This window comes from Clytia hemisphaerica, unplaced genomic scaffold (assembly GCF_902728285.1).
Source record: "Clytia hemisphaerica strain Z4C2 unplaced genomic scaffold, Clytia hemisphaerica genome assembly, whole genome shotgun sequence".
In the NCBI taxonomy this organism is placed as follows: domain Eukaryota; kingdom Metazoa; phylum Cnidaria; class Hydrozoa; order Leptothecata; family Clytiidae; genus Clytia; species Clytia hemisphaerica.
The window spans coordinates 1,659,412-1,673,539 of NW_027103979.1; the positions used below are offsets into that span (position 1 = coordinate 1,659,412).

The window sequence follows — 14,128 nt, forward strand, 5'->3', positions numbered from 1 at the left end:
GGATACGTTTGTACAGATAGAAGTTTACAACTCTATTCCAGCCAGCAAATTCAATGAATCTTGGCAAGAGTCCTTCCTTGGACCCCAAGGTTCGAGTCACAACTCCAGCCAACAAATTCAACGACTCTTGGCACGAGTCCTTCCCTCAACCCCAAGGTTCGAGTCAAAATTCCAGCCAACAAGTTCAACGACTCTTGGCACGAGTCCTTCCCTCAACCCCAAGGTTCGAGTCAAAACTCCAGCCAACAAATTCAACGACTCTTAGCACGAGTCCTTCCCTCAACCCCAAGGTTCGAGTCAAAACTCCAGCTAACAAATTCAACGACTCTTAGCACGAGTCCTTCCCTCAACCCCAAGGTTCGAGTCAAAACTCCAGCCAACAAATTCAACGACTCTTAGCACGAGTCCTTCCCTCAACCCCAAGGTTCGAGTCAAAACTCCAGCTAACAAATTCAACGACTCTTTGGTACGAGTCCAAAATTCGAGCCAGAAAATTGACAAAACAATTCTTCTTGTTCAAAACATTTAAATAATTCTTAGTTAATAAACGGACTACACAAATTTTATTTATTATGTCTTCCAGTAAATCAAATACCATAAAATTTATTTTCTTTTTCTTTTCAGAACATGCAAATTATTGTTGAACTTTGCAAAGGCAAAGGAATTCATTCGAAGGATACCTCAGTAAATTATAAGGACCATCATGCAACTTTATTTCCAACCACATTTTATCTTTAACAAAACTCTATGTAGTCCTTCATCATAATTTGCACTGATGTTCCCATCGTTACAATCATAGATTTATTATAGAGACTCTGGATAAACATGTTATCTTTTTCTCTTTGGGACGGTGTAAATAAAACGAATATTCTGTTCATAGGGCACCAAAGCAGCTCAATGAAGAAAATAGTTTGTTAAGATTTTTGAAATTATAACTTAAGATTATAATTCAAAATAATTTACAATAAGATTAAAATATCTCTTGAAAAGAAATTCAAACACCGAAGGTATAAAATCTATGAAAATTCTAAAACTAGATATTTACAAACTGATAACTAAACCAAGCTAAATTGCAGAAAATTTTCAAGTTATGGTCGCATTGATCTTTTAAATGAATACATCTGATATGAGCAGGAGATCCTCGTGTAATCCCTAATCGTGATTTTGAAATCACTGAAATTTCTTAAAACAATGTCTAAAACCTTTTATAAAAGAATGGTTCCGGCACTTAAAGCTCTGTAATAATGGTACTTGTAACAAAAGTTTGTCCTAAGGAAAACATTTTTTCCATCTGTAAGTCTTAAGCGTACGGATTTTTGACGAAATGCTCTGAATGATCATTTTCTTGAACTTTGACGGTGTTTATTTTTTGGCCAGTTTGATTGGAGCCGTATGCCCCACCATCACTTGCCGAAACTCTACAAAGAAAAAATGTTGCATATGAAAATTAGTAAGGGAAGTTTTATTGCTGAGTTTGATGTATGTAATGAAAAAAATATATTAAAACCAAGTCTGAAATAAAACCAAATTAACATTCGCAGTATTGACTGTGTATGTGAAAGATTAAAAAGAAGCCTTCAGAGAAAGACAAACCTCCATTGCCGCTTAGGATTGGTCTTTTTGCAGATGACATCTTTCTTGAGGATAAGAAGGACCACGACCAAGATGACGACGGGGATCAGGAGGAGCCACAAGTAAACTAGGTATTCGTCTGTTTCTTCTCCTGAATTTCCGCCCTGTCCGCCCTTTCCACCACCTTCCCCGCCACCTTCTCCTGCCATAGAAAAAAACAATGGAAACTTTTGTATGAAGACAGCGTGCAAGAGTTTAGTTACCCCTCCCTATAAGAATCATTTTCGTGGTTACTGGGATTGAGAAAGTGTATTTAGCTCAAAATAATGCCTTTTAAGCAGTTAGAAAGTTGGCTTCAATCAAAATGAATATTTCCGTCTAAATTCAAATTTGTGTACCTCCACCTTCACCTCCGTCTGTCTCGTTTTTAAAACATCCTTGTCCGGAATCCAAACTCCCTCCGATACCGGTCACATTACAATACGGGCACGCCCATCCATTCGGGCAGTGACAATTTCCGTTACTGTTACAAACCTGAATTAAAAATTGAAAATAATTCTAGTTTTGATTATTAACCTCGATAAGGAAATCAATTGGACCGAAGGATAAATCCAGTATAACTGGCATTATGAAATCAACCAGGTCTTGTAGAAGAATGAAAGGAAAAGTCTCTGTTGCGTTCATTTAATAGCTTGTGAAAAATACGACCTGTTTTTTACTTACCCCTCCATTTTTACATTGACCTGGTTCGCACGTCTTCCGATGAGGTAATGAATTAATGTTTACACATTTGTTGCTGATGCAGACCTAAAACATCAAAATAACCTCTGCGTACTTCAAAATATCCAAGGATGGTGGAAGATCATTCAATTAAATGAATTACAGTGTGATTATGGGAGTTCTCGTTGGGCTTTTCCAGAAGAAAACCGTATACCCCCTGTTGATGAGGTCTATTTCCGTTCCAAGGGAGCAAGGTTTCATATGTGGTGGAATTCCATAAGGAGATACAAAAATCTGTCAAAAATAACTGGAATTCCATGGGTAGCTTTTTAAATCCTACGAAAATTCATAATTCCAGAGGGGTTTAAGCCTGAAATTACCTGGAGTTCCAGGGGGGGTACAGCATTTCCAGCCATAGAAGGATGGACCTTCTCAACAGGGGGTATACGATTTTTTTCTGGAAAAGCCAATCGGCTAAGTAAATTTTTTATCTAAAACATTTGAAATCAGAACAAAGTTTTAGTATTTGAGCTATTGTTGGATTCAAAAATCAAAAAACTGAACGTTCCATGATATGAAAAATCTTACAGAATTGTCACCACATTTTGTTCCATCGAAAGTCATCGTTGGATCATCTAAATTCTTCGGGTAATCCATCTTCACAACCCTAAAATGTCCAAAAAAATATCAAAAGAAATGTTCCATGAATTTATGTTGTTGTAAACGTATGTTTAGTAACTTAAAAGTAAGCAGTTGAAGTAGATATGAATTGTTTACCTGCAGTCGAAGGATCTCCCACCGACGTAATACGTTGTGATCTTCACCGCACGGTTACTTCCGATCTTCGGAAACCTCGGTAGACTAGTTCCTGGTTTGCTGTCACATTGAATCTTTCCACAAAGCTTGTTTCTGCAGAAAAAACAGAAGAAAGAAAAGGGTTAGAACAGTTCGAAAAAATTCCTCAAAACAGTATTAAATGGGTCAAACGTCGCTTAAAAAACAAATACGGTTTTTTTAACCAACGTAAACGTGAACATGCGGTGATTTGAAAGGAAGTTATAAACTTACGTTTCTGAGCAAGGAATATGATCTCCGTTTTCTTTGGTTCCGCAGTTACCAAAGCCGTCCCCATCGACGTTGGCGTTGAAACATGGATTCTCTGCTTTGGCGCCCGCTAGTGCGAAGAGAAAAGAATAATGAATTTTCAAATTTTGTGAGTAAACAACACGTTTTTAAGTTATATCAACGCAAATAATTAAAAAAAGAAACATTTAAACATTTACTGGTTTGACACGAGAGATACAGTGCTAGGGTTTTTTCAAATCAACTTTAACAGATATGATAGTTTCGTCACAACCATATGATTAGTGGACTTACTTTCTCCCCACAATGTTTCACATTGTGTTGTTTGTATCTTGCAAAATCCTGAATAACAAAGTCCTTGAGTGACTCCCTTAAAATAAATTTCACGTTATAGATCAAGACCAAAATTGTTTAAGCAGGATTGGGAACTGCTGTAAAACGTACTAGCGTGTAGTTGAGATAAATGAAACATTTTTATGATTAAAAAAAACATCTAATGAGTTAAGGAGCGATGGCCAAGTTGTCAAAGGCGTTAGCGTTTCAAACCAAGGATTTCCCGCTTCTTCCAATGTTCCGTTCAATCCAATGATAGCCAAACCGGCTGGCTGTGGACCCCGTGAGAACAATCGAAAGAATGTCTGAAAGTCCTAGTTACTAGGCAATCCACGTTAAATATCGAATACCGATTCTATCTATCTATCTACGTATGTTGGCAGACTACTTACTGTTTCATTGTTGCAAGGTTTTCCGTCTTCAATGTATACATTTCTCGGACACTGAAATTAACAATGTATACATTTCTCGGACACTGAAATTAATAATGTATACATTTCTCGGACACTGAAATTAACAATGTATACATTTCTCGGACACTGAAATTAACAATGTATACATTTCTCGGACACTGAAATTAACAATGTATACATTTCTCGGACACTGAAATTAACAATGTATACATTTCTCGGACACTGGAATCAACAATGTATACATTTCTCGGACACTGAAATCAACAATGTATACATTTCTCGGACACTGAAATTAACAATGTATACATTTCTCGGACACTGAAATCAACAATGTATACATTTCTCAGACACTGAAATTAACAATGTATACATTTCTCGGACACTGAAATTAACAATGTATACATTTCTCGGACACTGAAATCAACAATGTATACATTTCTTGGACACTGAAATTAACAATGTATCTCTGGACACTGAAATTAACAATGTATACATTTCTCGGACACTGAAATTAACAATGTATACATTTCTCGGACACACTGGGCGAAATTAGAGCTTTCCATTTTGGAAAGATGTTGGAATGTTCATCTTTAACATCTTTCCTCGATTAGCGAAAGACCATTTTTACAATTTTGTGGAAATTTGTTGAAAGATCTCATTTCTTCATATTTCCAATTTTGGAAATTTCATCTTCACTATCTTTCCAAAAAATTGAAAGATGATATTTCTATGATCGTGGAAATTCGTTGAAAGGCGGTCTTTCTTCACTTTTCCAATTTTCTAAAATACGACTTTTACTAAATTTCCTAATTTTAGGAAGAGTGAAAATTCCAATCTATGGAAAGTTGTTAAAAGTAGATTTTTTCCAATTTTCCAATTTTCGAAAATGGGCTCTTCCAGAAAAAATCCGTTCATGGGGGGTGGAGGATATATTATTTTTTTCATGCATTACCCCTGGACATTTTGATTTTTAACCCCCTGGACACGGGTTATACCCCTGGACAAACATCAAATCAACCCCGTGGATACAAAAAATTACCCCTGGACATTGGAATTTACCCCCTGGACATTGCAATTTTTTGGTATTTTTCAATACCCCTGGACAATTCATCCTCCACCCCCCATGAACGGATTTTTTCTGGAAGAGCCCATATATGACTTTTACTAAATTTCCTAATTTTAGGAAGAGTGAAAATTCCAATCTATGGAAAGTTGTTAAAAGTAGATTTTTTCCAATTTTCCAATTTTCTAAAATACGACTTTTACTAAATTTCCTAATTTTAGGAAGAGTGAAAATTCCAATCTATGGAAAGTTGTTAAAAGTAGATTTTTTCCAATTTTCCAATTTTCGAAAATATGACTTTTACTAAATTTCCTAATTTTAAGAAGAATCCCGGGGGGGGCACTCAAGGTAAATGACCTACCAGACGTTCGGCCCTTAAGGGTAGGTTTTTCATAGTTCAGCTAGTGCACTGTAAGGGTAGGAAATTACAAAACACCACTGAACTGCACTGTAAGGGTAGGAAATTGTGATAAAAGGCCAATTTTTTGGTAAAATTGGCACAAAATTGGTCAATTTTGGAGGAAAAATTCCACATCTTCTTGGAAAATTGCAAAAATTTTCGCCCTTACGGGCAAGAAATTTTGAAAAAGTGCACTGTAAGGGTATGATTTTTCATGGAAATTCACTGCACTGTAAGGGTCCGATTTTAGAAGCCAAATTTTGGGCCGAACGTATGGTCGTTTTCAGATCGAGTGCCCCCCCCCCGGAGAAGAATGAGATTTCCAATCTATGGAAATTTGTTAAAAGATGATTTTTTCCATCTTTACAATTTTCAAAAATATGACTATTCAGACTATTACTAACTTTCCTAATTTTAGGAAGAAGAGTGGAATTTCCAATCTATGGAAAGTTGTTTTCTTCACTTTCAAATTTTCAAAAATATGATATTTACTACCCCCGGAACCGGATCAAACGATTCAAATTATCAACCCTACTTATTCCTAATATCCCTTAATTAAAAGCTTCACTTTTTTGGCATAATCTATTCTATATAAGATAGTGCCATTTTGAGGCATATCAGAAAATCAAGGAAAACTTTGTCAACCCCACTTTTCAAAGTCTAAATGTGTGCGCGCGCACGCTCAGAATTTAGCGCTTTTTTGGTTATGGCGCGTTGGCCATCTTGAATATTAATGAAAAACATAAGATTTCTGGGGGTAAAGAATAACTTGTAAAAATATCCTTTTTTCAAGTACGTTTCAATACATGATTAATTTTCAGAATATATAAAAGTCTAAAATAAGTTTGAAATCTCTATGCACCTAGCAAAGTGTAAATATTGTGCTAAACATGTGCTAAATAATTAAAAACGACTTTGAGTTGTCCGGTTGTAACCCCCGGTTTTAATTTTCGTCAACAAATTCATAACATTGGAAAAATAAGTCATTCAAAATTTTGGTTGATGAAAGCAGGAAGCAAGCCAAACCAAGTCATTGGAAGAAGACTGAAGTATAAGACCTGATTTCTCCCCTAAGCCTTTGTAAGTACCAAATTTAGCTACTTTAACTACTAGAACTGAAAATGTCCTTTTTGCCTTTGTTTTTTTGTCTTAGCTGGAATAATTTTTCTGAGACTCTTCACATGCTTTTTTTGGCACTTTTTCAGCAGTCTGTCACTTTTTTCTGAGAGATGCCTCTGGCAATATCACATTAATGCCTTTTCAGGGGACTTTGACTAGATATTTTCTTTCTATGATTGTTGTTTCTAGTGAATGTATTGCAACAATAAATACTGTATTTCTAAAATTCTAAAGAAACAGACCTAGACATGTTTTATGAGACTTTTGTAAAGTTTATTCAAATTAAATAAATAGATATAGAAATCGGTTCAATGGAAACTTGAATAGCCGTCCTTTATTGGGAGGGGGTTGTACTTTTACTGTGTGACGGGATTGGTCCTTTTTAAGTATGGTATTATGGGATTTGACGAAAAGAAAGACAGGAAAACGGTATTTTAAAATTAGACGGTGACGGTATTTGGCCTTATTTTTTGTCATTAGCCTGTATTTGAACTTGTACAAACTGGTGTGACGGTGTTATTATATTTTTCAATTTTCGGGATTCCGGGATTCCAGGATTCAGCAAAAATTTTGACGTGAAAACAGGATTTCAAACCCCTACAACCCCCCCCCTTTATTTGCACTTGATATTTTGCATTCAGGATGTGATTTTCAGCAGTTTTCTAACATTTTTGTGGAAATTCCATGCAGTCCAATTGAGGCTAAGAGGACCCTGCCGACGCACCGGACTGTCCGGTGTATTTGTCCGGTGGCAAAAAGTATCCTTTCGCTACACCGGACGCAATAAGTCCGGTGTCAGTCCGGTGTTGCATACAGGGAATTTTGGACACCGGACATTTATGAAACAAAAAATTAAGAAACACCGGATGCACCGGACTGGTCATGTCCGGTGGAAAAAAATATCCTTCTCCAACACCGGACATCCGACTTTCTTAAGTCCGGTGTAGAGATTGTCCAGTGGTAAAAAAAATTCTCATTTTACACCGGACTTTCGCGTGTCTAGTGTTCGTTAAGTCCGGTGCGTCGGCAGGGTCCTAGGCTAAGAAGGGAACAACTAAACTAGGAACTAAACCTTGAAATTAAAATAATTTTTACATTCCAACCTACCCATTTTCAAAATCTAGGGTTTGGGTATTGACAAACCAACCTTTTTAAGTCCAGCCTGGCCCATTTGTTATGAAAGGGTTGTGCTCCATATATTTTTTTCAAGATTTACAGAATAGCACAAAGAAGTATGAAATCTACGGTTATTGCATCAAATTGTCTCTTGAAAATTGTAATTAAAACAAATTAGCTAAACTAAAGTGAGAATGAAGTAAATTTTTGGTTGTTTTGTTTTTTTCATAATGATAGAAATAATTGTTCTCTGATTACACAAAATGTTAGGCATTTTAAATGGGATGGATAAAAGAATAAAAAAGTTTCAGCTTTAAATGCTTTCAGCTTTTTTTACAGCTGCGATTAGATAATTCTTTAATTCAAACTGGTGTGTAAATATGCTTTACTCTTCCTCACCTCAGGTCACAACGTTCGACAATGTTGATGTGAACATGGATAAAATCATTGTTATTGTTCGGCAATAAATTTTATATTGTAAGTATGTATTTTTCTTCAAATTTGTTTTGTATTCAACACAATTAAAATCAGAGAGCATTCCTAATTAGTTTAACTAATAAGAGCATTACAAACTGAATTCGTACTAGAAACTTTTCTCCTTCAGGCATCAGGGAGATGCAAGCAACAACTTGACTGCTGGTATCATGTACCAAAATTGATAGTTTTTAAGATTTCTGGCAGACTTGATAAATTAAATGTTTTTGTATTTTCTTATTTTGTTCAGGAGAGATGGTCCAATCAAAGTGTTGTAGGATGCTGTGATTTTCAATATCGATTAAATCGACTTATGAATTTATCCCAGCCATTCAAATGAGTGCTGCATACCAATTTTTATAGCTATATAGTGGAAGCTGACTTTTGAACAATTATCAAATGAATTTGATGTAAACTTGGTTTTGCTTGTGCTTCATGTTTTTATCCAAGTTTCCTCTTTGGAACATATACAGTTTACCATTATTTTTAGTTTTTCATTTAATTTGAAATCAATGGAAATTAGATTATCTTGGCAAGAGTTTTTTATATTATTTATTATTTATGTATTAGTTTTTTAGATCCTCAAGATGATTCATCATTATACTCTTAAGCTTTTAAAGAGTGCCCAGGCAAGATTGACAATGATTTTTTTTTGCAACCTTAGAGTTTTCTAAACATTTTAGAAAAAAATAACCCTCAATATATAAAGTATATAAAATCTGGTTTATGGTAGCTGAATTTAATTTCTCAAGCTTTCTTCCTCGCCATTTTCAATTATTTCAAATTATTATTTGTGATTAGATTAAGTTTTTTATAAGAATCGCAATACTCAAATATTTGCAAACTTTTAAAAATCATGCTGAGCCTCAAAATATTTTTCAGTTACAATTTATTTGTCTTCCATTTATAAAATAAACAAGGCTTAAAATTATTCTTTGGCTTTTGAAATTTGAAATTATTAGTTCTTGTTTCCTTCCTCTTTTGCTCACGTTTGAGACGATACTTGTTAGTTGAATAGAGAAAATTTTGACGATTAAATGAAAGATATTCCAAAAATTGAAAAATTTGAGGCTTTCCTGGATTTATGAAATTCTTATGAAAAAAACTGTGTACTCTAGATTTTATTTTCATATCACATGCATGATTAAGTGACTTTTAACTTATTGATGTAAAAGCATATAATTATGAAATATTTTATTAGTCAAAATTTTACTCTTAAATTAGTAGCATTAATAGCAAGAAACGCAACTTGTCACTAATTATATAACTTTTAATTTCTTGTGGGAATTAGAGCTTTCAGCTGTTTGGAAAGAATTTCAGATTTCAAACCTTTGTAACTTTCCATTATTGTTGAAAGATCAAATCCCCAATAGCTTGGAAGATTTAGAAATAACGTAAATTCCACGTTTTTACAACCTTTAGAAAAAAGAATTTTCAAATGCTTGAAGATAGCCTAACTAAATTTCCAATCAATGTGAAAATATGAAATTTTTGAACAGTATGGAAAGATGTGGAAGAAGATTGATATTTCCTCGTATTTCCACTTTTTCGAAATATGGACTTTCTAATTGTTGGAAAGTTAGAAAGATGATATTGTGGAAAGATAGAAAGGTAACCTTACAAACTTTCCAATCGATGTGGAAAGATGAAATTTTTGATCAGTTGAAAGATGTAGAAAGTTGACATTTACGTATTTCCACCATTTTGAAAAGTGAAATTTCTAATAGTTGGAAAGTTGGAGTAATGATCTTTCCACTGATTGGAAAGTTAGAAAGGTGACCTTGTGGAAAGATAGAAAGGTAACCTTATTAACTTTCCAATGGATGTGAAAAGACCATCATTCCACTCATTGGAAAGATGTGGAATTGTCACCTTTCCACGCCTTTCCACACATTGGAAATCTCTTTTTTCGCCCAGTGACACTGAAATCAACAATGTATACATTTCTCAGACACTGAAATTAACAATGTATACATTTCTCGGACACTGAAATTAACAATGTATACATTTCTCGGACACTGAAATTAACAATGTATACATTTCTCGGACACTGAAATCAACAATGTATACATTTCTCGGACACTGAAATTAACAATGTATACATTTCTCGGACACTGAAATTAACAATGTATACATTTCTCGGACACTAAAATCAACAATGTATACATTTCTCGGACACTGAAATTAACAATGTTAAACATTTCTCGGACACTGAAATTAACAATGTATACATTTCTCGGACACTGAAATCAACAATGTATACATTTCTCGGACACTGAAATTAACAATGTATACATTTTTCGGACACTGAAATTAACAATGTCAACGTTTCTCGGACACTGAAATTAAAGCATTGGGAATATGTTACAGAAGTCGTCACTCATGATTATTCCTAACATTTGTAGCGGATAACTACTGGTTTGCCGACCTTCTGAAAAGCTCGTTTTACAAATAAAAAAAACACAGCTCAAGCGTTTTTGAATAAAACTTTTACGTTTGACGCAGTTCAAAAATAGTCAAATTCTTGGATCAAGATTCAACTTACATTTTCGGATTGTCCGGTGCAATATTCTTCCAAATCACAATCATCATGTTGCATGGATCTACAAAGTGAGCCTTTCGTTTTGAACTGAAATCGTGGAAGAGAGAATGTCACTTGTTGATGCAAATAACTTGTATAACTATATGTTATTTTCCTTGAATTCTCAAAATTGTGCCCTAATTAAAGGGAATAAAATTGTTGAAGAAAATTCTCGACTGTCAAATTACTCATTTCCAAGAAATTGAGAGTTATGGAGTACCATAAACATGGGTAACTTATTTTTCAATGAATGTGTAAAGTAAGAATCATTGCGAAGGTCAATTGAAAATGTTTCTGGAAATTAAAGGAAGACCTACCTGACAATCATCGCAACAAGAACCGATTGCACATTTCGCCCCTTCGTTTAACAAACACGTTGTCGAGTTGCAACATTTGTCGGCTCCCGTAAGTCTGCAATCCTAGAAAAGAGAAATGACGTGTTTTGAGAAAAAAATCTACATTAGAGACTTTGGCTGCAAAATATTTAAATTCTTTGAGACTTTGAAAAAAAATTGAAGTGCATCCGAGGTAAAATTCTTTCTAAGAAAATCTTTCGGTAAAATGATTGGGTTTCATGTTATGATTTCTGGAAAGGGTAACAAACCTGTTCCGTTCCACAGTCGCATTCTTCACCTTCTTCCAGATATCCGTTTCCGCATTGCTGCTCTTCGAATAACTGTTAGGGGGATTAGAAATTGTTAAAGGGGGCGGCCAGAAAATATCGTGAACTCAAAGGATATTTCGAATCAAAAAGAAGAATCTCCTATTAAGCTTAGTAAACTATCATAAACAAACATTGAATACCTTTAGAATATTTGAATTTTGAAATGATAGGATAAATTCTTTTGTGAAATGAAATATACCTTAGCCGGTAAATCATAAATGCAAGGATATCTGCTGTTGTTCGCTCGCTGGTTGAAAGTGTCGACAGAACAGTCAGTAAATCCTTTCACCTGGGTGCTCCTGAAAAAAATATTTTTAAGAGAAATTAATCACACAATATGATATACCCTGACTGGCAATCAATATGTAAAACCGTAAAACCTAATGACCTAATTAGACCTATAATGTTCCAACTTGAAAAGTTTTATTTGACTTACGGCGCGTATGCTGACATGACACAGGGTGAATTGCTGCAAACACAACCTCCAGCTAAAATACCAGAAAATATTTTCAGTAAACGATAACTCAATGAATTAACGTTTTGAGACCTGTTTGGAACCCATGAATAAGAAGGGTAACAAAAGAACTTGGGACAAAATAATTCGTTAACCATCTCCCTTTCAACGCCAAATGCTTTTCTAGGCCCAAACAGAAAGCGATTTTAACGCTAACATCCTTAATTGAAGGGGACGCTCAAATAGAACAGGTCATTTTCCAAAAGTGTTATTCTCTATAAAATATCACTTACTGTCGTGATAGAATCCTAAATTATGTCCCAATTCATGAGCTACGGTGTTCGCAGATATGGCAAGATTGGAAGAGTGGTCCTGAAATGTAAATAATCAGTTAATTATATCACCCATAACTTCAAATCCAAAATCTTGCCAGCAAACAAGGATCCTATTACTATACTGAAATATTCTCTCAAATGCTAAAAAATTTCAGAGACAATTGAAATATTGAAAATATCACAGTTAAAATAGCTAAATGTACTTTGTGCAAGGTAGGTGCGATTATTATAGCTTGCCCAAGTATAAAATTTTGTACCTGGTTTACAGCAGCAGAAGACTTTGAGCAAACATCACCAATAGAAGCTAGCCCAACAACTGAACCTGTAAAGTCTATGCCTCTAAAAAAAATGAATTTCCATTGAAATATTGAGAAAGCATCTCATCTCGTGTACAAAGTCAACAGAAACAGTTCTATGGTAGAGTTTGGGTGAAAAATCATTTATGGTAATGTTGTCATCTGAGCAAAAGTTATCAACGTCTTGACGAAAAAAATAAATTTTATATCCTGATAACTGTTCAATCCACATCAAGCTGCACTTACGTGATGAGCTGTGCGTTATCATGATAAATGTCCATTTCGCCACTGATCACATTCAATGTGTACGCCCTGAAATTGGTGAGCGTTGTCCCTGCAGATTCGCTAACGTTGATCATGTCTTTCTGGTTCCAAACGATGACGTCGATTAATGCAATGCGAACGTTCATCGTTTTGTAAACCTGAACAAGAAATGATGATGCATAAATATTCATACCGACAGAAATTCAGACCACCTCCTTCCTCCTTACAACATAACTCGTTCGATCAAGCACGTTAAGGAAAACAACAGCTCACCGCATCGACGTAGTTCATTAGTTCGACGGCTTTTGTTTGACTCGTTTCCAGGTCTCCTCCCCATAAGTCATGCTGCAATTGAAGAAGATAAGATCAAAAATTACTTAGCATAGAAATTGCCACAACCAAAATTGATGTAATATGAGCGCTTGCAGGGGTATTATTTATACACAACATGTCAGTCATATTGATGGATTTAAGAAGATATCAAAAGTTAAGAATCTCTAAGGGCCTCACCTTTCGTTTGTCAATCACCACGACTGTTTCCACGTATTTCCAAATGGAGGTTGATCGTCGCGCCTAATGGATATTGGAATATGATAATAGTTTAAACAGATTTCTTAGGGCACGTTTGCACTGGGTAAAGGCTGCTCCTACCCTAACCTTTAAGATAATTGAGCTTGTGACTTTTAATTAAATGAAATCAAATGAAAGTGCCGATGCAATGCGGTTAACCTTTTGTTGTGTGCACGCTTCTGTTGTAAAACATAAAAGGTTTTATAACTACTGTTTTACTAAGGAAACCTTCCAGTGTGAACGAACCCTCATCCATCAAGTATCATCAGTAGCCTTCATAAAAATCCATTAATACTCACACGTACACGACGATGTCGTTTCTCATTAGAATCATCCTCTAATATTGTTTGGAATTCGACGTCATCTATCGGTTCGTGTCTTTTATGACCTGAAATAAAAGAAAAGGGTAAATTCTAATGAAGCTACTGAAGCTTGTGTATTCACCAATTTGCTATTTCACCGTATTTAAAACACAGTTCAACTGTACACCCCTGTGTCACAGACCGACTGGGAACCCATCCCAATAGAAAATTTGGCAAAAATTTGGTCCCCGGTAGGAAAATACTCTGGATTGTCAGACTTTGATTTCATCCCCACTCAAAAATGTCTAAAATGTCTAAAAATTGCACTCCAAAACACTAGTTATCCCACTGTCTTTTTTAACCTTGGAA

The 14,128-nt window shown here is 35.0% G+C and overlaps 1 protein-coding gene and 1 long non-coding RNA gene across 4 annotated transcripts in view; one reads left to right on the plus strand and one right to left on the minus strand.

The window, feature by feature from the left end:
• Window positions 1-878: 878 nt before the first annotated feature.
• Window positions 879-14,128, minus strand: part of LOC136810947 (zinc metalloproteinase-disintegrin-like EoMP06) — a 179,583-nt gene continuing 166,333 nt past the window's right edge. The window contains exons 9-28 of one of the 3 annotated variants that reach the window (XM_067067533.1): window positions 13,757-13,845; window positions 13,398-13,460; window positions 13,161-13,232; window positions 12,870-13,045; window positions 12,585-12,666; window positions 12,286-12,364; window positions 11,975-12,026; window positions 11,738-11,837; window positions 11,479-11,550; window positions 11,192-11,293; window positions 10,839-10,922; window positions 4,101-4,151; window positions 3,670-3,745; window positions 3,361-3,466; window positions 3,070-3,201; window positions 2,881-2,959; window positions 2,296-2,379; window positions 1,971-2,106; window positions 1,594-1,774; window positions 879-1,418 (exon numbers count right to left, since the gene is read on the minus strand). In XM_067067533.1, the coding sequence (XP_066923634.1) occupies window positions 1,301-1,418; window positions 1,594-1,774; window positions 1,971-2,106; window positions 2,296-2,379; window positions 2,881-2,959; window positions 3,070-3,201; window positions 3,361-3,466; window positions 3,670-3,745; window positions 4,101-4,151; window positions 10,839-10,922; window positions 11,192-11,293; window positions 11,479-11,550; window positions 11,738-11,837; window positions 11,975-12,026; window positions 12,286-12,364; window positions 12,585-12,666; window positions 12,870-13,045; window positions 13,161-13,232; window positions 13,398-13,460; window positions 13,757-13,845 (1,934 nt within the window). In that variant the 3' untranslated portion in view covers window positions 879-1,300. The remainder of the gene's footprint in view (window positions 1,419-1,593; window positions 1,775-1,970; window positions 2,107-2,295; window positions 2,380-2,880; window positions 2,960-3,069; window positions 3,202-3,360; window positions 3,467-3,669; window positions 3,746-4,100; window positions 4,152-10,838; window positions 10,923-11,191; window positions 11,294-11,478; window positions 11,551-11,737; window positions 11,838-11,974; window positions 12,027-12,285; window positions 12,365-12,584; window positions 12,667-12,869; window positions 13,046-13,160; window positions 13,233-13,397; window positions 13,461-13,756; window positions 13,846-14,128) is intronic. The other 2 variants (XM_067067535.1, XM_067067534.1) reach the window with 2 other exon arrangements.
• Window positions 6,582-9,692, plus strand: LOC136810942 (uncharacterized). The gene is made up of 3 exons (XR_010847176.1): window positions 6,582-6,664; window positions 8,224-8,296; window positions 8,544-9,692. It is a non-coding gene; the product is annotated as an uncharacterized lncRNA (long non-coding RNA).